Raw genomic sequence first — 25832 nt, 5'->3', positions numbered from 1 at the left:
ACTCCCGAAATGCACACGGTGCAGAATAAGTTAGCAGCACCAAAAAAAGAAAAAGGGAAGCTGATTAGTTTCATCACATAGTGTGCAATAAAGTTGTTTGAAATCATCCACTGTAAGGATCCGTTTCCTTTTTTACACTCACCTTTGAAGCAGCATCAAAGCACACAAACCCCATGCTGAAGTCAATCGTAAGTCCCATGAGGTGGCTCTCCATGATACAGGCATATGTTTTACACTATAGAAAAGGAGAAAAAGATGTCACCCACAAGAGTTACACAAGGACACAAAAGCCTCTTCTGCTCTGCTGAAAATGTCATAGCAGCATTATCAATCTTTGTACTAAAACAACTGAACTGGAACCTCGCGCTAGATTACAATCATCACAATTCCCTCCACGTTGCCTACTGTTCAGGTGCGGACCTGTATCCTCTCCACCTCCAGGAAAGTGGCCATCTGAAAAGCCTTTTCCCAGATCAGCAGCTCGCACTCCAGCTCCACGCTGAAGAACATGTCCTCTCCACTCTCCGTCTGGACGCTGAAGCAGTGCTTCCTCTTGTCCAGGAGGTCATTATCCTGAGATAACACAGTACGGCTGCCATGCTGATCAGGTACAGACGGGCATAGTGACGCGGAGATAACAAAAGCAATGCAGTTTCCTGTGGCACTGAGCTGCTATTTTACTCTGATGAGAGAGAGTGGTCTTAAGAGCACTTGAATCCTTGTACTCAATATACTCAACACTTATATGAGGATAATGCATATATATATACAAGCGGAATCAGACAACTCTCATGCAGCTTTTTATAGCTTTATGTAACCCTAATGGCACCAGTGTCAGCACAAGGTTAATTTATATCTGATTTGATACGTGAATCTATATGAAATCAATTTGCCACACCACATTTCTAGGTAATGAATTGCAGATAAAGTCTCACAATCAAATTCAAAGTGAGCTTGAACCTGCAGAGAATAATACAATCAGAAGCTTGAACATCTGAGGGACTGGAGAAGAACACATGCAAATAATTAAATGAGTTATATAAGTGCATTCCTCAAGATTGTGTCTTCTACTTAATATTCTCTCTGTATATCCGGTGTAAAGGTCGCTTCTCTTACTGCTGAATGAAAGGCTGCCTTACCTTTAAAATCTTGCACATTATCTCGTACACAGTAAAGCTTTTCTCTGCTCTGGTCCAATCCCATGTTGTCACCTGAAAACGTCACATTTATTTTATGTTGGAATTAATACATTTGGTAAATAATTTCAAGAAGAAGAGAAAGTAAGCAGAACTGTCCCTAAAAGTGGCTCATTTTTAAATATTTTTTTACATTTCATTGCAATAATTGATGAATGATTGTTGGATTCAAAGCTGTCATGTTCCCACTTGAGGGGAAATATCCCTCATAGGTACTAGTCTTCAATAATAAAGAAGCTTGTCACAACGTCTGTTCCTATATTCCTCTCTCCACTCACATTAGCATATTCCATCTATCAGCACATTCTAGTTGAACAGGCAATTTGAGTTATCTATCAATCTTTTCCTATCTCCAGTAACATCGACAGCTTATCCCTCTTGTCATAATCACTTAAGTGGCTGGCAGAATGTAAACAGATTTAATGATCATCATCAATGCAGCACAAATGATTATGAGTGAGCGGCTTCCTTTTCTTTTCCGAGCAGGAAAGCGTTTTCTCCCTCAACAATACATTAACATCGAATGAAAAATCCCCTGTTGATGTCGAACAGCATCAGCGCAAACACAGAAAGATTGATGGTTTAAAGGAGAAGCTGGTGTAAAACAAATGAGGATGAAGTGGAAAAAAACTTACAGGAGGAGCTGAAAACTTGAAGAGGGAGGAACCCCTCAAAGCGAGGAACTTTGGTGAATACATTCGGTCCTGAACGGAGTCCTGCTCCTTCTCGTCGACCCAGCCCATGTAGATAATCTGCAGAATCAGAAGGGAAAACAACACAGAGTTTTTTTCTGTAAAATCAGGTGAGAAACTGTAAATGTCAAACAGCCTCTTACAATGAGCGATGGTGTCCTGCATAAGCAACATTTTCTGCCAAAGTTACATCAGTTTTGGTAAAGGGTGGGCGGATCGATGCCAAAAGTACCCCTGAATAATTCTTCTTTTGAGAGTTGATACAAGCATCAATTGGACCGATACCAAAAAAATGCATCCGTCCCACATCTGATCACGTTTTGGGCAAATTAACTCTCTTCTCAATGCTGCACTATTTGCTTTTTTTTTTACTACCGTTGTGTTGTAGTTTAAAAATAAATTGTTGTTGTTGTTAGTTACCATTTAAAACTGTCTTGTGTTTTAATATATACAGTTAAGTAATGAATTGAGAATAGCAAAAAAGAAAAAGTAGATATCTGGTTCATTTAGTGGTAATTAAAATGTCTTCAGAGGACCATAGAAAATAGCTAACCCTTACATAACAGCCACTTTTAAAGATAACAAAAGGTATCAGTATTGATATCAGTGATTCTGGTATTGATTGGTACCAGACTGGAACCAGATTTTGTGGCTATTTCACGTGAGATTTCTGAAGTCATGTACTGTGCACCAATCAGGATTTAGCAGGATTTAACATCAAAATCTGATAGCAGTTGTGGGATTGTTTGCTTACGTTATTACTGTCAATCAAATCTGTTCAAACCAGAGTTTAAGAGTATTAACCTCTTAATAAATAACACCGGTAACAGTTTAAGTCCCCTTGTTTATCATTTATAAGCAGTATACAAACCATTCATAAATGATTTATAACACACTACACTGTAATTATAAGATATAAGGACATTTTAAGTGTTTATTAATGTACAGTATTTGTCAAAAATTATAATCTTTTCTATGTAGACATATTTAATGCTATAACAGCTGTGTTTTACTATATTGTCATTTATTATCTATTTGTACACCAGCCTCCAGTTAGCCTCAATTGTTGACAAAGTTAATAAACACTTAAATCTACTTATAACTACATTATAGTGTGTTATAAACCATTTATTAACTGTTTATATCCGGCTTATAAATTCCAAACAGGGGGACTTAAAGTGTTAAAAGGATGTTTTTTCCCCTTACTTTAACTTTGTTGCTTATCTAGTTGTGAATATTTAAAGTTACAGAAAAATTCAGATTATGAAAGGCTTTAAGGTTTGTCCAGCAGATTGAATACAATGTAAACGTCTTAAACAAAAGCAGAATAAGACCATATAGCAGTCCTGCTCGTTGATTTGTAACATCGCCTGCAGAGGTTTGTAAGGGGAACTACAGCAGTATAAATGTTACGGTAAACAAAAAAAAAGGAGTTTAGACCAACAGGGAGATGAAGAGAAAGAAAGCAAAGCAACTGCTGCAAATATACCGAGGAGTGATTTTAGGCATCGAGTGCATCCCATCATCACTACTCATTAAAGTCACAGTGATTGCAACCCAAGTAAAGTGTTTGCTTTTCTGTTTGGAGTGTTCTTGATGGATGGCAAAACAAGCAAGTGAAAGATTCAGGACAAGCAGTCGCATCTCATACTGTTTAATTTCTTAAATTAATTGTGAAGTGAATTCTCGTATTTTCGTGAGGCAGAAACCAGCAGCCGAATAAATATTCAGATGAACTGACTGGGGACACTAAAGTTGTTTTCTGATCATTTCTCAGAGGATGGACTTTAATGATGCAAACACTCTCCTTGTGTTGCAATAGCTGGCAAGAGGAGGCTGTGTCCTTTCTGACTGACTGACCTGCTTAGATTTTTTTAAAGATAGGGATAAAATATACAAATTAGCCAAAGCATCTAAGACAATCTAAACAAACAGCGGGAGCTCCGCCGCTGCCCGCAGAAACAACTTACCTGCTGATTTACTGGAAAATTTCGGTTGATCTTCTTCACCTGTTAAAATTCAAAAGAACATCAGTAAATCATTAAAACATGCCCCACTAACAATCAGTTTCTGGCAGCATTTTAAATATTTCTGGCACCCAGTAGGCCTGACGATCCTTCCAAGAATAAATAAACTATGAATCCCAGTATCCATGCTAACATGTTAACCACAGCGCTAAAAGAATACAGTTAGAAATACTTCATTTATTCAATGTATGCAAATTACAAAATGAGACAGATAGAGTCATTTCCACAAGGACCCAAGGCTCTTCCCTAAAAAAAAAAAAAAAAAAAAAAAAAAACCCATTTAAAAAAATCCCTTCTCTGTGTGGTAATAAAAGCGGGGAAACTACTGAGAGAGCAGTCAGGCTTTAAATTGAAACATTCTGCTCAGATCACACGTATCAGTTGCTCCTAATCCACACTATACTATCAATATAACTCTTTCTTAGCAGCAGAACACCAAATTAAGTAATCCAAACCGACTCCTGTCCTGCTATAGAGGCGAGAGCAAGTCACAGCTGCTTGTTTTGAGATGCTACCCAAGTTTGGCCCAAGAGAGGAAACAAGATGGGCTTTTTTTTTTTTTTTTTTCAGAGGAAGAGCTGAGAAGAAAAACAGTGACAGCAGTGACAGTGGGTTTGTTTAGAGTTCTGCTGTGAGTTGTTGTGAGCGGTAACAGTCACTGCAGGTCTTCACCCATCTCTTAATACAAATTAGGAAAGGCTGTGGGGTCCACTTCTTCTTTAAACTATACAATGCATGTTTTCACATGTCTAAAAATACATACTGGGGAACTTTCACCTGAGTTTGTGGATTCCCTAGAGGAAATACCTGCAGCAGGAACAAACAACACTTCCTCAAATGCCAACACGTTTCTATGTGCTGACACTTGATTTGGGTATTTCCACTTTGGGAGTCTTTATATTTCTAATTCACAGGAATTTAGAGAGAAATGTTGCACTTTTACTACATTCACATAACAGCTATAGTTGATGCATCTTGTCAAGCTCAATCCACTGCCAATATCTCCTGTTCCTCTTCTGTTTAAACGTATTTCCTACTACACATTGTGATGCACCCTTTAATACAGTTCATACATGTTTTTCCATTCATACTGCATAATTCTTTGCCTGCAGTATGTGACATTTGTAACATAGAAACACCCACACACCCATCTGCACATCTCATCTTTTATAATTCATGACATGGTATCATAAGAAGCATCCTGCAGTTCAGTTTATGTGTTGCACTGTGATTTGTAATATGATGTAGTATTAAGTACATGTTATCAGGAAGTTGTCATAACATTTAATTCATGATGTCTAATTATTTCTTGACATCCATTTTTTTCTTTTTCTCTGTGTTGTTCATTTTGTTTGCTTCTTGTTGTCATTTATTTTTCTTTGTATTTTCCTAAATTATGTTTAGGGTTTTTTTTACTAGTATTTATATGTATATTATGTACAGTATATATATATAATACTGTATTCTGAGCATGTATGGGCCAGATATACAGTTGTGCTCATAAGTTTACATACCCTGGTAGAATTTGTGAAATATTGGCCATTTTTTGGAAAATATGACTGATCATGCTGAAAGCTTCACCTTCAACTTCACATGCAACTTCAGCTGAAAGTTGCATGTGGTATCCCAAACATGGGATGTGCGGTCAAGTTGCCAGAAAAAAGCTGTTACTGTGCCAATGCCACAAAACAGCCTGCTTACAATATGCCAAACAGCACCTGGACAAGCCTCAAAACTTCTGGGACAAAGTTATTTGGAGTGATGAGACCAAAATTGAGTTTTACAGCCACAACTATAGACACTATAAATGGTACACATCTTGCAGATTCTGCCAGGGTATGTAAACTTATGAGCACAACCGTATGAATTTCCTTCAGGATGACAAAAGTTCTGTCGGATCTCATCATCTTCTATTTTAGACACTAAACATTGCTGTTGACGGTTAAAAAATACATGTAAATAATGTCAAAAACAGCCTCCTTTTAGTTTTATGCCACAAGGTATTTTTTACAAGCTTTATCAAACTAGTTTTAGAAGGAAGTTGGAGATTTTTATCTCGAGAGGCCGAGAGTCCTTCAACTGATCTGAAAGCAAGAAAATCACTCAGCCAGGTGATCCCTTGTCCTTAGGGAGACCAAATCTCATTTAGTTGGTGTTTTCTGTATTTGTACCAATTGAAACGACAAAAAAAGTCAACCTGGAAATTGAAAATGTCTTATCTCCAATATCTTATCCAATGTTATATTATTCAGTGCATATTTCTACTAACATTAATATTCACCATTTATTTATATATTGCTTTGCATGTTGAGTATTATGTGATTCTGTGTTGCATGTTTTAATTGGTGCCTAACATAACGATGATCTATAGAAATTTTTTTTACCAACATTAATATTCTCCTTTGGTCATTGTTGTGCATGCTGCAACTTTTTAAAGCTGTATTCTTTCTTTTTTAGGGTAACATCTGTCCAGAGACTATAGATGAAAACTCAGGTGCAATAAAAAAACCAATAAATAAGCACGATAAGTTTTGCAAATTCTGGCAGGCACTATCTTTTTATAATGAGTCCTTACTTTTGACACATGCTAATACTTGTTTGCTTTTAGTTTAAGTATTTAACCAGATGTTCCATCTCATCACTTCACTGTAATTGTATCTTATATGATTATATGTGACAAATAAATTTGATTGATTGATTTACCTGCGCTGAGTTGTGCTATTTAGTATCCGAGGGGATAAATTTCACTCACACTGCAACTAACAGAGCAACAAATTAAGCTTCAAAGAGGCCAAATGAGTTTACACGTTGAAATTACAAGTGCATCAGTTACAAGAACTGCTGAATTATTTAACCTGCTGAGGGAAATTATCTCCAAAATAATTATGGCATATACCAAATGAACAAACTGCGCTAATAAATAAAAGCAGTGATCACAATTCAAAGCTCACAGAAGGGCACAGACAACCACTTAACAGAAGAGCTGCTAAATGCCACTGAAGTAAAGCCTCCGAAATTGCCACAGAATTGAATCAACACCTCTGTGAGTCTTAGCAGAAAATGCTCAGGCTGAGCTTTGCTGGGGGAAAAAAAAAGCTGCAATTCAGAAACCTCTTATACCCAAGGCACAAAGACACCTGGTGTATAGAGCAGTATGCTTGAAGAAAAAAGTAATGAGTCATATTTTAATGTAATTTCCACATCTGGATTGATTCACAATCACATTTGGAAGCCAAAGGAAGCCTTAAGCCTATCATATAAGTTGCTCTGTTGTGAAGCCATCCAGTGGGAGTCATTAGGCTCAATGGTGCAAACACTTTCCAGCAGAATTTTCCCATCCTTCATTCAACGACGCCTTCAAATGCATCACTAAACAAATTCGAGAGTGGCTTCATGAACACCGGGATGATGACCTCCCCAGTCACCAGACCTGAACATCACCCAACCTTTACGGGAGTTTCTGGAGCGCAGAGTGGATTCCCTCCTCCATCATCGCTCAAAGAACTAGAGACATTTTTTCATGATAAATGGTTCAGTATTTGACTACAAACAGTTCAGGTGCGTGACAGCTATTCAAGAGGGACTGAAGCTGTTCCGCAAGCAAATGACGGCCCTACTCTTTATTAAACCCTTGATATTATTATGTTTGTAAGTGTATGTTTAGGGTACATTAATTTTTATGTTCCATTTTCTAAGGTCCGTCTACTAATATATATATTGACTATTAAAAACAGAAGGAAAATTTATAGTACAAACCCCCCAGATATACTCTCTAGTTTTACACTTTTTAAAGATCTTTGTTGGACAGCATAATCAATGAATCAATAAATCACTTTATCTGTCCCTAGAGGGTAATTGGTTGTGCAGCAATGAGATAAAAACACAAAGCACATAAACACACCATCTCAATACAAAGTAAAAATGCATGTAAATGACAGAATGCAAGTTAACACTATTTAAAATGTTAAATTATGAGAAAAATATATAACCACTGTGTAGTTATTTCCAATATTGATCTAAGCCACTCAAATGAAGCACCTTGCCATATCATTATAAGATAATATACATAGTATATACCATATGGACAGAATATTACCCAACACTATAGTTGTATATATTTAGAGTTAAAGTAAGGTCTTCGTTTTAGTCTTAATTTAGTTTCTAATTAAGATTTAAGTGTATGTGATTTGAATGTTTTTTACACTTTTCTTATCCAGCTCTTGCTGTGTGCTAATGTCATGCTGCTATTTCCCATTGTGATTAATTAAGTTCTCATACACACACTATCATCTATTTACTGTATACTGTATGTGCTCCTGTTACGTTTTCCACACAGAGTTTAGTTGAGAGATGGCAGAAGGTATAAAAGAGTTATTATACCTGCTGTTTTTGTCTAAAGGGAAAGCAGCTCTTGAATTTTTTATCCATTTTTCTATTCACTTTTTTATTATATGGAAGCATATTGTGATTTGTCTTCTACACGACAGGAAACCTGTTTATTGTAAACTGCGGTGCACATAAAACCCAGAGCATCAAATGAGATTGATGCAGGACAACATAAAATCCAGGTGACAATAACTGATCTACCCTTAAAAAAAAAAAACAGACAATTTTTGATTTTGACAGATTAAATATAAAAATTTTACATCATACACAGTAGCATTCTTTCAGCAGGAGTCTGTAAATCCTACATTCATTCATCTGGGTGGCAGCTCGCTCACACACCTTCGTAAATGCCAAGGCCAGAGCGAGAATTACACTTTCAATTGTTGAGGCCATTCTGGCAGTGAGTCATCAGTGTTATGTTTAGTACATCCCCTCACTTCGTCCACTCCAATTAACCAGGGCTCCATTATTCCCCGGAGACTCTAACACTCACACACACACACACACAAACACACACATACAGCGACGCCAGTGGACACATGATAATTACAAATCCCTGTCTTTCACTGCTGCTCGCTCAATGCTGTATTCATGTCATGTGGCAAAGTGTCTGGTTACATCTTTCCAGACAGCAGCTTAACCGGATAGATTTCACTTTCTTAAATCTCTTGAGAAAAGCATGGAAATGGAAAGAAGTACACCTATGCAGTACAGTAAACGCTGATAAATGTGTCAGTTTTGTATGAACCACCACACATGACGAGGCTTGTTAGCAGTATTTGTATCTGACCCTCCTGCTGAGCATCATCACCCAACTGGAAACACAGAAACACACTTTTACAGCTGGAAAAATATGTTCACAATAAGAAACAGAATACAGCATCGTTATTTCTTGCTCTCTCTTGGTATCATTATTATATAATATATTATGACGGATTTTATATAAATATATATATATATGTATATCTTAGGGATTTTTTTGCCTTTACTATAGCGACAGTGGAGAGAGTTGACAGGAATCGAAGAGGAGAGAGTGATGGGGGGTGACATGCAACAAAGCTCCGCTGCCGGAATTGAGCAGCAGACGTTGCTGTTTTGTGGCATGCGTCTTAACCAGCAGGCTACCAGGGAGCACCAATGATGAATTATAGATACAACAAGTGCACGGATTTAGCTGGAGGGAGTGAGTGCAGCATAGTGCCAGCACTGTTATTATGACCTCGGGCTCTTAGAAATAAGTGTGTGCTTTACTCTTGGTGTAAAGACATTAATATGTGTCTACTTAATGTCGTGACATTTGCAAAGGGACTATAAGACAATTCACAAACTGAAAGTCTGTCGCATTAAGACCTAACTCAATATCTTACTGGTTTACTTGGGGGATTGCGAGAGGTAGTAGAGTATCATTGTTTCATACTTACATTGTGCTTGGTGAGACTGGAAATGTTGCTCGCTATTGCCTGAAGCCAGTCCAAGCAGTCTTCAGCTGTGGGGAACTGTATGACTCCGCTGCAGACACCATCCACAGCTATGACCTGGAAAGCATTTTTCCTACAACAGTGAGGAGAAAACAAAAGATCAGGGCTTGATTTTGCATTTTCCAGCCAGTTAACTATATACTACAGACATTTGGATGGATTCCCAACCTTCCAGGAAGCCATTAGTTTCCATTCATTTAAGTAGGAGATGAGTAAGAACTTACAAAGACTGGAAACTTTGCTTGCAATGCGTAATTTATTCAACTTTATCTTATTTTCCGGGGGTCAAAGTTATTTAATCTTCCATTTCATTTCATGCCAGCATGAAAAACTCAAGACAGACTTTTAGAAAACTTTCTTTCCTCCGGGACTCAACTAAGATTTGAATGTTGCTGGCTGCTGAAAACCACTGCTTTTATGAGCTATGTTAGTAGAAAATGAAACCTGTAGGATAAACTATAAGCTAACACGGATGTCATGAATAGAATAAGGTTGTTTTTCAGCGGCTGAATCTCAAATCTTGGATGTCTGAGTATCCTTAAATGTACCAACAAGTTTTCAAAGCAGAGCCTACTCACTGTTTCATGACCAAAATAATAACATGCTGACAAAATAGTCTCACCAGCATTTAATAGCTGTTCTGAAGCTTTCTATCATATCACCCAATATTCCTCAACAGACAGAGTTTGCCAAGTTGTTGTGAAATTGTATGATACAACTGAACAAAAAAACCTGCTAAAAGGACCTTGTGGTGAGAATGTTCTGTCCGTTTCAAAGGTCAAGACTGTATTTTTAATCTTAGATTAACTGTTAACTCTTGTCCTCTCAAACAGCTTAAACGCTAAAGTGCAAGACGATCTTCATTCTTGTAAAATAAACTGGAACTAATGTCTGAAAAATGGCTGATTAATTTAAAAATATCTTGTGTCATTAGTCATTTTTCAGTTAATGGGCTAAAACATGCCAAACCACAAGTTTGGTCCATTAAGACTCAACGCACAAAATTACTGATTTTTTTATCAACCGCAGTGTAGTAAAGATGGAAATGTATTTATTGACAGCTTAATGGCTTCTTACATCAAGCATCCACCGTTCAATATGTCTGTTCAGTAGATAGATGCAGCACAAGTACATTTCACTGCAGAACTGATTTGTTTTTTAAATGGTGTTTAAAGGGATACACTAAATAGCAGAAAAAGCATATTTTCACAGATGGAGCGTGGCAGTCTGCTCATATTTGAAAATCCTCAAGCAATAAAAAAGGCAAACGATCTCAGCACCAGCATCCTGTAGAGTCTCACTGGCTCAGCGAGTGCAAGCAGATGCCACTGAACCTCCAAGATGAAGTCCCGCAGCTCACCTGCAGACGTCAGAGCCCGGCATGTGCTGCGACAGGCGCGAGTGGAGCAGTGGAATTAGGCGCAGATCCACCCATCTCTTCTCCCAGCGAAGCCCCGGGGACGTGGGCCAGGATGAGCAGGACAGCGTGTCCTGAAGAAGTGTTAAACACAATTTAGAGGAGCTAATCGCACATTTCAAACAGTTGATATGTCAAGAGCTTGCTGCTGCTGCTGCTGCTGCTGTTGCAGGTGCACGGGCAGCGCGATTGAGAGCTGCAGAGGAAGCTGATTCACCCTCCTCTAAAGACAAACAGAGCACCCTGGTTTTCAGTGAGCAGTGGCAGTTGCATGGAAACAACTTCTGGCACTGGAAACGCTGCTGCATGGTTACAGAAGGACAGTTATAGAATCAGACAGTCAAGAAGTGGCTAATGAAAAAAGTACCGTGTTGTTAGGATGGTAGTTCAAGTGCAGGCCGCTATCACACAGTGGGGAGGAGGTCCCGCTACTCTGGTCGCTGGGAATACCTGTAAGTACAACAGGGACACACAGAAAAAACACAAACAAATAAATCCTCAAAATTCAATAAAACACCTCCATCTATTTCAACATTTACGACTGCAGTGAATCACAAGCATCAACAAATGTGTGTTACTTTGTTCTCCTGCGCTGTGCCAATTTGTATTCAGTTGACTGGTTGGATGGCCAGTCAACCTGGCCTATATACGTGTATGAAAGGATTTCATAAAAGCTTTCATGTCTGATGACAGGCAGAAGCTTTCCCATGCAAGAGCAATCAATTGCACCACAATGAACAACGTCACTTCTTTCAGTTTAGTCTTTAGCATCTTTTGTGCAGCTTGAGATGTGTCCCCTTTCCTTATCTTTTCTTTCTTTAGCAAAGTAGCATCTTTATTTAGTGCTTGTCAAGACAAAAACATAGCAGCTGAATTTATGTCTTTATTTTTCTCAAAGTAGCTCTCCAGCCTCGAGTTTATTGTCACCAAGACAACCAATCCTAATTTAAATCTACACACTGTGTGGAGGTTTCTTACATGTGCAATCCTCACACAGGGGCAGTTTCAGAAAGGCTGGAGTCTTCTTTAGGAACGAGACAGTAAGAGTCACTTCTTCACCAGCATTTCTCAAAACCTGGACCTGGAAGGTAAAAACAAGGGAGTCTTTTTTTTTTTTTTCTTGCAGGAGGTTTGAGGTTTTCTGTTGATTGCCTGCTGTGATGAGACATGGTGTGCCAATGTCTTGCTAAGAATGGAAAGCTAAGATAACGGATTTACAGACTTGAAGTTGTGCTCCTTATACACATATTTCTTGCAGTCACATTTAAAAAGGGAGAAAGCAGAAAAAAACTAGCTTTACATGTCAGAAAGATACAAATCATAAAGTGAGACAAGATAAGCTGTTGAAAGAGCTGTTGCAGTGTAAGAAAATATGAGATATGAGCTGACAGCTTACCACTTCCTCGTGGCGATAGCTTCTCACGTTTATTCCATTTATCTAGAAACAACAGTAACAGAGTTGCCCTAAATAATACTGCTGGCATCATATCACTGTAGCTCTAACTTCAAAATGATTAATGAGGCAAGCACAGTAACTGCTATGGCTTCTGCACTGAAAACTGTAAACAGGAAAGTCACATCCACAGTTGCCATGAATCCAGAACATCTTTGTCTGGTTTGTAAACGTTTCCTCTGCATCAGATGAGAGAGGCGAGACGGATGTTGTTGTTTTTTCCTTTCTTGCAAAAATTCGTGTAACAAATGTAAGACAATTGCATAATTGTACAACACAGTTTTGGGGGCACGTGGCAAATTAATTATTAAAGATACAGTATGTGTTATTTTTGCAGAGTAGGATGAGATGAGCAAACAGGCAAAAGTGAATTTTGGCATTTTACCTGAAGGATGCCATCTCCAATGAAAAGCAGCCCAGAGAGTTCAGCTGGAAACAGAAAATCACTTTAGTAGAAAGCACACTTGAATTGTAAAAATGTAAAAACTTGTCCAAATATGGCAATATACCTTTTTGTTCTTTTGATATTTTTGATATCACAACAGGGATTTTATGCTCTGCTCCACCCTGAGAGACAAATTAAATGAAATTGAATTACAAAGGTATCACAAACACAAAACAAGACAAGGACACTCGAGAACAACTTAAGTTTCAGTGAATCCCTCAGCTGACGCTGTTGTTACACTTTGACAAGAAAATGATCAATAACACTTGTTCAGACTTAATTTAAAGAAGTTAGAAGGAGCAGCCTAATCAGTCGGGATCTAAATTACCTTGATGCTCAGGCCAAACCCTCCAATCGTCTGCCTCCTGATCGTTACAGTCCTCTCCTGGAAGAGATTTAGTTAAAAGGAAGAAATGAGTTCAGAGTGATGCTGAGCTTATGAGAGCCCTCGAACCAGCGCACAAGGGAAGGGCAGCTCTTGTCAGCAATCAGATATAAACACAATAAAATAAAAATAATAACAAGTCTGATCAAATGATGCAAAATAAAACCTAAAAAAAGAAGTTACACACCCTGATTAGTGTCTGTAAGGTATGCTTCATTTAAAATTATCACCGTACAACAGCTCACATTGTATTTTCCTTAATAGTTATTCTATCGTTATTAGTTTTAAGGTGTTATCGTTCTAATGTTGGTTGTGCAAATAAATGGTTTTGAACAACATGTAATATTAAACCAACTAAATTAATTATAGAAATAGACATTTCCAGAAATACATTTATTACTTACTGAGAGATGGACAAGAAGATTAATACCACTCTCATGTCTGAGAGTTTTAAAATATGTAGCTACAGCCAAGATGCAATTAGCTTTGCTTAGCGAAGACTGGAAAGAGGGGGGAATAGTTAGCCTCGCTCTGTCCACAGTTCAAAAATACACATATCAAAACATCTAAAACTCATAAACAGGTTATATAATCAATACAAACATGAAAAAAGTTTTGTTTTATATGCTGTATCTTGATGAACAACAATGTCCGCCCAGCACTTAAAGATATAATGTGTTAATTAGTGAGCTTAAGAGGTGTTGGTAGGTGTATATTTGAAGTATTTGACTTAGCCAGGCTAGCTGTTTCCCCTTGCTTCCAACCTTTATGCTAAGCTAAGCTAATAGCCTCCAGGCTCCAGCTCTATTAGCGCACAGATATGATGGTATTGACCATCTCATCCAACTCTCTGCAAGCACATTTTCCAAAATGCAAACTATTACTTTGTTTGACACATGTAACACAAGTGGGACACAGTTCAGTTCAGTTGCTTTGAAAATCAGTTTGATGATTTTAGATGTGAATTTGCAAACATTTTCCGGATTATGATATGTATCCTTATCTGAAAATATATTTATCAGTTTTTTTTATCATGATTTCTGTCATATTACAGAGCCTTAGCCAAGCAGTACAGTATATCGTTGGGACTTTATGACACGCTAAGGTTGTATTAGCATGCCCATGCCCTTTTTGTTAATTAGCAGTCATGTTTCGGACGACACAAACGCTTCCCCCATCTGTCTTTGAAGATTTTCATCCAGTAATATGTTATTAAATGAATTATGCCATCTTGGGAAAGGTCATTGACTTGGGGCCTCAGTGGAGTTTAGAAAAAAAAAGAGAAACACTTAATTTATTAATGTGAAGAAAAACCTGTCAGACATGATGACAAGTGTGACCTGTGGATGACAATCTACTCACCACGATCCAGAAGGTGAAACACTATTAAATAGCAACATGTAAATTATGAGGTATTTATCTGTATGTATCTGTGTACTGTAACCTTCAGTTATTGTATATGATACTGACTGCATGATTGTGTGCATGCCACCATTCAGTAATTATGAGACAAACTGGGTTACTTACACTTGAATAAAAAGGCTCTCCTGACACACAGATGACATCTTGTTCTTGAATGGTCAGAATATCTTTTGCCAAGTGCAGTCGAATATTAAACGGCTCCTCATTACCTTCTTGCATCAAATAAATCCCAGTCTTTGTCTGCGAACAGTCAGAAAGATAACATCATTCTTTATCCCTCCGTGACTAAATTAACTGGCCATGAAATGAAATGTCATTTAGAATACTCGTTGAAGAATGAACAGGGAAATTAGGAGTTTTTAGAGATGTCTGTTATTTTCTTTTTACTTCCTTCCTTGTCAATGGTGATGTTAGAACAAATAACCTGCCCTCTGAATAATAAACACACAAAAAGACAAAAAAAAAAACATTAAAAAACTGTTGATTTATGATTGAAAACACAAGAAGACAAGCAGCTATTTATGAGTTGTGATAAGATTTCGTGCCCTTGGTGCGTTTTGTATGCACCCATCAAATTATATCATCTCATTTATTCTAAGTATAGGGTGGATGATGATGATGACAACTTAAGAACCGGTGAAATTAAGTGGCTGGAATCACGCTTCACCCTCTGCATTTGAACTTCCCTGCATCACGCAAGCAAGTGTGAGGACTGTGTGTGTTTCCAATGATCCATTTAGAACATGCTAATCCGCATAAATTTGCATTCTGCTATCCTTCCCCTCTCTGGCTAATTGCAATGCCTCTCCTGTCCTTGACTTAAAAAGGTCTAAATAAAAGAAGCACCTTCACCTGACGAGACTGCTAATAGAGAAAAAGCCACCGCTGTCAGCATCCTTGTCACCCGGGATACGCCAGTCATCAGTTAACAAGACAGCGCTGCATGGTTGCTATTCTTAGAAAGTATCTCAACTGCAGGTCAAACTTAAATCAAAAGTCAGTTTACGGAGCATATTATATTTCACCCGTAATGAGGAAAGTGAAGAAACGAGCCTCCGCTTGCAACTGCAGCATGAGAAATGAAATTAGGGGCACATTAATTCACATTATTTGATGAAATGTGTGTGTGTGTGTGTGTGTGCAAGAGTCATTAGCCGAGCAAAATGAGGGCAGCAGTGCCATAACTGTACATAGCTGGGTCAGACAGCGTCTCACGTGGTCTGGCATTGTTTGACCTGTTATAGCGTTTGCATTGTACATAATTGGCCTTATCTCTAATCCCGTTTTATGTTTCACTATTACTCCCTGCTCCTAATCCCCCTCCCTCCATAATTATCTACATCATCATCTTCGATCAGATAGCACGCACATGACTATTTACACTGGCGACAGTACCAGATATGCAACAAGGACATCTCTCTCTTACCACATGCTCTCGGATACATTGTGATGTTAAATCGTTTCAGGCGCTTGAAAATGGCAAGGCACTTTCTATAATCACACTCAATTCACCGCCATTGATTGAATCCTACCAACCTCTTCATTTGAAGTCTTGAAATCCATGTGCTACTATGCAGTGAGGAATACTGCAATGGAGAAAAACAAGATTGAGTTAGACTGTGGAGGCAAATTCATGACCGACTCGCTGCAGCAAAACCGTACAGCCGATTTAAACTACCATTGTTAGCAGTCTGCCTGTTTTCATTATAGGCCTGCCTTTCTCATATAGAACCTAGACAATGGACAGAAATTATTTTTCATTGAAATGTGACTCAACTGAACTGCTCGAGAATAAAAAAAAAAATCCCCATTGAGCAATCTTGGGAGAAAACTGGAGGCCATTAAGCAGCAATGAATAATTCATTAGCAAAGGTGAGAACCCAAGTATCCTAATAAATGTTTCAATATCTAATCCAGTACACCCAGAAATGAACTGTGTTACCATATCTGATGACTTGTCAGAAGAGAGAGTGTAAAACTGAGTCACACTGGGAGAAAACACCCCAATAAAAGCACTACTACCTGAGTGCTACTGTGGTTTTAAAAAACTGAGTTACACCACCAATAAATAACACACCTTTTAAATCATCTGACTTCTCTATGCAGACAGATACACAAGTAGTCTCAAGAAATGTTGTGAGAGGAGCAGCACATGCCTCATTTACATAAACCAGTCCCACTCAGTTTTAATCAGACATGACTGCCACTTGACTCTACAAAACGAGTACAGAACAAAAATGGCTCACACTTGAATTATAGAACCCGTGCCGCAGAGGGAGTTGGAGGCTTACCTCAATAGAAAGGCCCCCAGCTCTTTGTATGTTGAGATCTAGCCATCTAGCAGTGAGTTGATCCCAGGTCTGAACCGTAGCAGAGGGCCTCCCCAAATCATGGCTGTCATACACGGGTTGAGGGGGGAGGAGAGAGAGAGAGAGAGAGAGAGAGAGAGGGGGAGCGCCGCTGTCACCTCTCCTGGCTGGCTGTAGGTGTTGCAGGGGGCAGGGAGGAGGATTATTCCCGGTGGAGCTGCTGCTGAAGAGCAGAATGAGGCTATCCTGTAAGTGAGGTGGCCGTGCTGCAGTAACAAGACAATGTGGCTAAGGTATCATTCTGAAATCCACTTGCAGGTGAGGTGCTGCCGTGATCTGATAAGAGCTGAAACAAACAAACACAAATTGAAGTTTTAAAGTGGGGAGGAAAAAAAAAGCTCAACAACAAGAATGAATATTGTTGATTAAATGCTTCTGACTGTGACAGAAAAGATCTAATCTACCGTTCCCGGAAACACGCGTAAGTGTGATGTCAATATAAATGCTGCTTTTATGTGTGATGTTGAATCAGAAGCAATTCACAGCTTTATTTCCCAAATAAGTGTAGGAAAAAAGAGATTCAAAGTGAGTACGAGTACCATTCCTCAGCCTGTGATGAAGAATACCTCACTTGTAAAAACCTGTGGATTCTTTAGCATAAATGCTGAAATGCAATTAACTCATATTCTTCAATTTTCTTGGATTTTGTATGCCAAGTACAAATGACCTTTTCAAAGTGTTTATTAAGTTCCAATAGTGCACTCTTGAAACATCCTCCTCATTAGTATGCATTGTTGGCTCAGTGCCACCTTTTTTTGTTGAGCTGCAGTGATCATTGTTCTTCAGGATTTAAAAAAACTTAGAGTAAATGCACTTCAAGCCACATGTTCATGGATAAATCATTGACTAGTGATTATACAGTAAGAGTAGCCTTAATGAAACTTGCAAATAAGTGCTAAGGGGAGAGAGTCCCATCTGGAGCAAGAGCAGAACAACCAGAGTGATTCAGCGGATCTTTAAAGAACAAAAGCTGAAGCAAAATAGTAGAAATTTCTGCTTTGACCTTCAGAGATTAACTAAAATATTAATACTTTGTTAAAGTCCATGCAAAAAACTTCCAGCTGTGTGATCCTCATCATCAAATTAAGTTTTCCTCAGGCAACAAGTTCATTCCCCGAGGCTAATCGCTCGAATGGTAATGTTTGGCAGTTTTACTTAAATTTTAAATTTTTAGCTTGGATTTCCTATGTATTTGTGTGTATTTGTTTGTATTTTAATGTGTTTAAATTATTTGAATCTTGAATTGCAACCTTTGGTACTTTCTGTTGTATCTTGGTTTTACTTTCTTTAATGTTTCTGGAATTTTGTGTAGTTTCATATGTTTAATTTATATGATGGTTTTGTTATTATACTGTGTTTGGCTGCACTATCAGGTCACTAAGGCAAGGTCCTTATTACATTTGTGGTATTTATGGAGCTATAATATTGTATGTTGACATAGCCTCAGTCACCAGTTTAATATTAGGAAGACATTAAAACTAATGAAACAACGCTGCAATAAATTTAACCTTCGTGAAGGTTATAATATACCGATTTGTTTGAAACTGTTGCCGAGAAGTGTCGATGCAACTTTATGGTCATTTTGGAAGTTGCAGTTTGAGCTGCTGTTGAATTTGTATAGTTTAACCCTGAGGGGTGTTTCTCATATCTTGTCCATCCCATTTATATCAATGAGGCTAGACTAAATATTAGGTTTAGCATCAAGGATTTCTTATAAACTTTCAACTTAAGTACATTCAATAATGTTAGTTGCAGTGTAGTGTGGATTACTTCATATTACAGTATTTGCAACACAGTGAATATGATAGTGTTACCTGCTACTTTCATACAGAGCTCAAATGTGTAGATTTTCTGTTTTTCTTTGTCTTATCTGAATAGATTTTGGTTTAGAGCTGCAACTAATGATTATTTTCATTATCGATCAAGCTGTCAATTATTTTCTTGATTACATGACATTGTTTTTCAATATATGTCAATATACTGTACGTGTGTTTCATAGATTTATCAAAGGAGCTTTACTGACTCTGGAAATTCAATTTGAAATACAGGCACAGCTTTTGTCTTCATCTTTTCCCCACCTGCCTCTACAGTCTACACTGTGTCAGAGACGAGCCAGCTCTGTGTAACGGATGTAAGAGAAACCCTGACATCATTTGCGGACCTTATTTAAAAATGAATGTCTTCATGTGGTCAGCTGAAAAATATGTCTGCGGCTCCGAGATGAGCAGTTTGTCTTTGCACATGCCCTCCTGCGCCATCCTGTCAGACGTGAGCACTTCCCTTGTTTCTGTGAGAATCCAAAGATTAAATAGGCGGAACCTTTTGTGCCTTTTAAGTTGAGTCAGCGTAACTCCATTTACAACCACGCCATCAGATATTTTCAGTCCTACCAATTTGCCAAGCAGTGTTTTTCAAATAATGCTCTCGTCTTTGACACAATGGCAGGCAACAGAAAGAGAGGAGCAGAGTTAGATTGCCTGGATGATGTGGAGATTGTAACATGACATCTCCATCTCTTAGACCTGAGGACAGCTGTGGCCCATACAGGATGATAAATGGCCATATCTCCGTGCAGGTGGAGCAGCTGTCTGCAGAGTGCTCCAGCAAATGTAGTTTTACTACCTGAAAATGGAGATGGGTTTCACTTTCTGTATATTCACTTGTTCTGTGACCTGGAACATATGGTGCCTGGTGAGTATAGCCTTTAATCTGGCGTGTGATGATGGCGGATATTATGTTACTTAAATATTACGGGATCCCTAAAGAGTTCTGCTCAATATCAACAGCATTACACTCACAAAATTTCACTGGATCTGCCAGTTCATATTAGAAAACATGACATTTCTGTCACAAGCTGCCAGCCTCCTCTGTTGTTAAAATGTCCACCTTTCTTTTAGTTGTATCTTTCAAACACAATCACCGCTCTTTCTCTAGATAACGGAAAAAAATAGGAAACTAATTATGATTATTTATTCTACAAAGAAATGTGTTCGCTTATCTTGTGAGCAAAACACTCTTTGGACCCCTTTTCTTTTATATTCGGAAAATAATCATTTGTGACTAATTGCAGATTTATCTGCATAAATCTGGAGGAGAAGCTGAATTATTAGACAGATTTTGTTTTAGGGTACAGAGTTGGTTTTTCTTTTAAGGGTCTCTAATCGTCATGGAACTACCTAATACAGTACATGTTCGTCCATGTTAACATTGCTTGTTATTTAATGTTACTAGTTAAAGGTAAAGTCAGTGATTCTAATCCAAGACACTTTTTGTCAGATTTAGTGAATATCTCCTCACGGTCCGCTGGCTGTCTGTTCTGTGTGTGCGCTGAAAAGAGATCCAGTGTCCATACACAGCACTGACTCTGCAAATGGGCATGTAAACACAGTGGCTCGGAACGAGCCACACAACACTACTCCAGCCAATCAGCAACAGGGGGCATTTGTGCTCGTGTACAGGACAGGAGTCAGTCATCAGAGCAGCTGTCTGTGTGCGGACATGACAGTCTCCCATCTCCAGCACCCATTGAATAGTGAAGGAGAAGTTGTGGCCAATTCACATAGGAAGTGTTTTCTCAGGGAACAGATACACTTCCATTTCAATACATGTATCAATCCACACTGAATCCAAGACAGTCTCACGGAGACCCTTTGTGTTTTTTTTATACTCCAAGTCTGTTTCTGCTGCATTTAGTGAAGTGTAATCTGAGCAGGCAGCTGTTCAAATCACACAAATATCCCGCTGTATATGTGTTTTCAACTTATTAACCTTATCAATGTACCAATAAATACAAACACTGTTTTGATTTCTTCCCATTGAGCCAACATGCAAACTAGTTAGCTCAGTAAATTTCTGCTGTCAATCAGCCTGGTGAAGGCAGTTTTTCTGGCCACTGTCCTCTCAGCTCCCCGAGAGCTGCAGCTGACAGACGGCTGCTTCTGTGTACAGAGACGCTGAACGCAGGTCGAGTGAGAATTCGGGAGGGCGCAGAGAGGCAAAGAGTGTGAATAGACTGTTGTGGTCACATGAGATGAAATTTTGTTTCCCGCTCATGATAAAGTGTGAGAGGAACAGAAGTGACTCTATATTGCTATCGCTCTGGATTATTATATTTCTCTTTTGGTCCTTACCTTGGCAATACACGTCCATGAATTTGGGGGGCAGAGCTTCTGAAGGAGCACAGAGGGAGGTGTGTATTTGTTTGGGTGTTTAGTTGAAATACAAACGGTCTTTCTCCAGAATGACTGACTCTACCTTTAAGTAACAGTAATTGATCCTTGATAAGGGCAACCCATAGGGTTATGTTTTGATTCATGTGCTGGTACCATGATGCCAGCACACAAGTAGATGATGTCTTTATGCATTAATAAACAAGTGGCAAGGGAAAAATTTACATGTCTACTTGTTTTGTCTATAAAATTCTGAAAAATACTGAATAATAGTGATCCTGTTTTCCCAGAGCCCCATGGCAGGTGATGTCTTCACTGCACTTGTTTTGTTTTAAGTCTATAACCCAAAGATATTCAGTTTGTTATCACAGAGGACTAAGATCTCTGAGCTGGAACCTTTTTGACATAGTTAAAATTAAATTTAACGATTAAGATTTGATTAAGATTCTTCTCTCAATTAATTGTTTAGTGTACAAAATGCCAAAAAAAAATGTAAAAATGCACATTAAAAGTTCCAAGACTCCAGGCTGGTTGCTTGTTTTGTACACTAATTCTCACATTTAAGAAGCTGGAACCAGAGAATAATTGGGGATTTTGCTTTAAAAAATGACTTTGACAATTATTTGATTATCACAATTTTTGCAGATACATTTTCTGTCGGTTGACTAATCAATTAATCAACTATCATTTCAGCTCTATGTGGTTTTAATTTCTTCACTTGACAAATGTGTGACACACTAAACTGAAATCTCACTCACATCAAGAGTTTGAACAGTTCTGTGTTTACCGAGCATATCTCGTATTCAGAAGGGTCTGTTTTGTGTGCCACTAGAGGTGTGACTTCTCCTCATTTTCTGCCAGATTATGTTAGAGATCGATCTTTCGGGATAGAAGATAGAGAGAGCATCTCATCATGTTTTCAATTCTTTTAGAACATTTGTCAAAAAATAAGTCTTTCATTACCTCATAAGTCAATAAGTGAGACCAGCAGCGCGCTCCATGCCAGATGCTCATGAATGATAGGCAGAGGAGTAAATTAGTGATGGACACATTTATAGACCGGGCTCATGACCTTCCTGACTATGATGTATGTTTTTTGGCATCAGAGGGCAACCAGATATCAGGTGGGTGCCAACTTAAATCAGCGAGAATCATCTCACAAACTGGTTCCCTGTTCTATCAGTGGACATCAAGGAGCAGAAATAGAAAAGGAAGCACATCCTGCAGCATGTTTTCCACTGACAGGCTCCTTAATTGGATTGTAATCTTTTTTTCTGTCTTTTACATATAATATGATGGTGCAACGCCTGTGGATAAATGGATTGGGCAAGTCAAGCATGTTATCTTACACGAGGGTCTTAATTAGGCTCAACAAATGAACACAAAGCCTTTATACTACAGCGAATAGCTGAATTATTTCTCCTAATTATACTATATACGTGTGAATAGATCCAAAATACATATGCATACAGTATAGTCATTTTTATATTTTAACCAATGAAGCCAACACAGCCAAGCTAGGGAAGACTTTGGGGCCTGGAAATGGCACCATGCTGTGTAGAGTACATGAAAGGATTAAAAAGCTCAGCATATTGCTGAAGGCTAGGCTACATTGAAATTAAGCTACACAGTCGAGGGACACATCTGTTCGCTTTCTAAATATAAAGTGGGGAAATATAGAACTCTTAAAATATCTCTCAATTGCTCTGGCAAATTATTTATGAATTCAAACGGCGTTACATGAAACACATTACTATCTTAGGGAAATAGATTACGTTGTGTAAATCACAAACTTAAAGAGTTTTATTGGGGATGAAAGCACCATTTAGAGACATATAAAGATTGTAATTTTGCATTATACTCTTTAAATCATTTCCAGGAAAATGACAAAAAACAAGATACAACTTATTTCCCTGAAAACTTCCTACGAAATATGTTGAGCTGCAGCCAAAGACTATTCTCATTATTGATCGATCTGTTAATTACTTTTTGTATTAACTAGTAAATTCTTTAGTCTATAAAATATTAAAAGGTAGTGAAAAAATCCCATCACAGTTTCCCAGAGCCCCTAGTGTTCAAATTGCATTTCAAGACTACAAAACTCAAATAAAAGCAGCAGTTTTATGTCACATTTAAGAAGCGAGGACCGGTAAGGCAGTGCTTAACGAATAAGCAGACTCTCAGCATTAATCAAGTGTGACCCAAAATTGTCCAGCCTGGACTACTCACAGGTTGTAAAGCATGCAGGAAATACTGTTTGTCCTCAACAGAAATCAAGAGGTGGAAGTATAGATGATCTTTATCTCTAAGGGTTTTGTCCCTTCTATGTTAAGCAGCGTGCTAATATCAATATAAACGACTGTAATAATCCAACTCCTTATTGCTTTTCTCAGGGCAGTTATCACCTTCGTGTAGCTTTCAGTGCTTTGGTCTGTGTTGCAGTCTTGAACCTCTAAATCAGATGGGCTGGTATATGAGCCGCATATAAATGAGAGTTGTGTCTTCTGTCTTCCCCGCCATGAGACTTTGGTGTGCATTCGCTTCATTAGCCATCAGTCTGCACTAAGCCAGACTAATAGTTTTCTTGTTGCATGACAGTGACTTCGTGGCACAGACCACTAATATATATATTTTTTTTTCCTGCACTGTGAGAGAAAATATCTGCATTTTTCTTTTATTTGTGCTGCTCATTCGTCACGCTGTAATATAAGCATATGGCGTCTCCTCTGTGAATTCAACATCTGGAGCAGCTCGTATGGATGGTCAACCAAACAGTTGCTATAAAAACGCCACAGAAACATCAGGTGTGATGCATTTCTTTTCTCCCTGCTGCTGAGCTCTGGGGCTAGATTGTAATGAAGATATCCAGCCTTACAGTGACATACCGGAGGCTCTCCCAGCTGCCCTTTTGATAGAACAATCACAGAAGGGAAAATGTTAAAGGATAGCTGTATTTTGGAGAGACTGTAATACACAAAAAGCTGCAAAAATCCTGCCTTACTTTCTGTCTTTTACTCTCCCTGCTCCCATTGCTACTTTTCGATTTTTCTCGGCAACATTTGTCAAGTTTGTGGCACATCATTATGAGCGCAGCACCCCCTTCTGTGGTCAAAATACTGTAGGTCACTGAATAAAGCCACACGGCAATAAAAAATGAAATGCTGCTTCAAACCGAATACAGAAAGTATAACCTCTGGATACAGAGAACAACTCTATTCCATATCAGGCGACTAGGTGATGCAGGAGGAGCGCAACAGCACTTGATGTCAGTGTGTACATTCACTGCTTCTAGTAATGCCTCAGGACAACCGATCCTACTCGTATATTTTAAGACATTCAACTAGATTCTTTTAAATGACCAAAAGGGATTCAGAAGCAGCAGGACGAACAGTGGATTACTGATTAGTAGAGAAGATAAAGTGTGGAGGAACTCCTTGTTGTGCGGTGTAGACATTGTTTCCTGGCAATGATGGATGTGCTATGTCGGTGATGGGTAAAACTTTTGTGGCAGTCTCTTCCAGTTCCAGTTATCGTCATATCCAGACTGCGACACAGTACTGTATGAAGGATTCAAACAAGTTGTCTCTGGCTCTCTCCCTCTTTCTCTCTCTCTCTTTTGCTACCATATTGACCAGACCTTACTGACACCATTTCACTCAAGCCTGATTTTCTGCCAGTGTACCTCTGTCACTTGGCCAAACTGCTATTTGATTTAGGACATAAGCAGAAAAGGGGGGAGGGAGGGGATGCGTGTGCTAGGGCATAAAATTGTCAATGACATGTCAACGTCTTTCCCTCTGTAGGAAGCGAGACCTCCAGTACATCAAACAGATTGCTCCTGACCTATGACCACCGAATGGACCAGCTAGGCTCAAAACTCTTGTGCATGAGCACAGAGCTTCCTGATGCTGGTGCCCTGCTGAAGAAATAAACCTGAGAAATCATGGATGTGCAGTCTGATTTCTCAGAGGAGCTTCTTAGATACAAACTGCACAGACTGTCTGTCACCTTGCAGCCCATGATGAGAAAAAACCAGCCTGTCTATCTGCACCCTGCCACACCAGTTTATAGTTACAGAGGCAACATAAATTTTGTGAGACACAAGAGATTTCAGGAGCTTTCTGCGAGGCTAATAAAACACTGGACCAGCAGCAGTAGCAGCAGCAGCAGCAGCAGCAGGCTGTGGTGAAATACTCCTCAGGTTTATCACAGATGGACGTTGCCTTGATGCTTTTTTCCCCCAAGAAGCAGCTGCGGAGTGTAGAGACACAAGGCGCAGGGGCTGATGAGAGATTTGTGAATAGTTCAGAGACGTTTGAGATGCAAAACGGCCTGTTTACAAAAAAAAAGTAGCTTAGGTATATTGTCGATTATTGGCACACTGTGCAGGCAG

General features: G+C 38.7%; 1 protein-coding gene across 3 annotated transcripts in view; it reads right to left on the bottom strand.

Annotated features, from left to right (window-relative positions):
* sntg1 (syntrophin, gamma 1) overlaps positions 1-25832 on the bottom strand; it is a 31962-nt gene that overhangs the window by 4896 nt on the left and 1234 nt on the right. For 2 of the 3 annotated variants that reach the window (XM_042427587.1, XM_042427586.1), the window contains exons 2-17: positions 17193-17556; positions 16438-16487; positions 15007-15141; positions 13423-13479; positions 13159-13216; positions 13035-13078; positions 12593-12634; positions 12175-12277; positions 11564-11646; positions 11140-11270; positions 9723-9852; positions 3859-3897; positions 1832-1948; positions 1140-1211; positions 421-573; positions 143-235 (exon numbers count right to left, since the gene is read on the bottom strand). In XM_042427587.1, coding sequence (XP_042283521.1) covers positions 143-235; positions 421-573; positions 1140-1211; positions 1832-1948; positions 3859-3897; positions 9723-9852; positions 11140-11270; positions 11564-11646; positions 12175-12277; positions 12593-12634; positions 13035-13078; positions 13159-13216; positions 13423-13479; positions 15007-15141; positions 16438-16464 — 1284 coding nt within the window. In that variant the 5' untranslated portion in view covers positions 16465-16487; positions 17193-17556. The remainder of the gene's footprint in view (positions 1-142; positions 236-420; positions 574-1139; positions 1212-1831; positions 1949-3858; positions 3898-9722; positions 9853-11139; positions 11271-11563; positions 11647-12174; positions 12278-12592; positions 12635-13034; positions 13079-13158; positions 13217-13422; positions 13480-15006; positions 15142-16437; positions 16488-17192; positions 17557-25832) is intronic. The other variant, XM_042427588.1, reaches the window with a different exon arrangement.

Source organism: Thunnus maccoyii, chromosome 12 (assembly GCF_910596095.1).
Source record: "Thunnus maccoyii chromosome 12, fThuMac1.1, whole genome shotgun sequence".
Lineage (NCBI taxonomy): Eukaryota > Metazoa > Chordata > Actinopteri > Scombriformes > Scombridae > Thunnus > Thunnus maccoyii.
The sequence above is the reverse complement of the archived record's forward strand: the minus strand, read 5'-3'. Positions and strand labels throughout refer to the sequence as shown.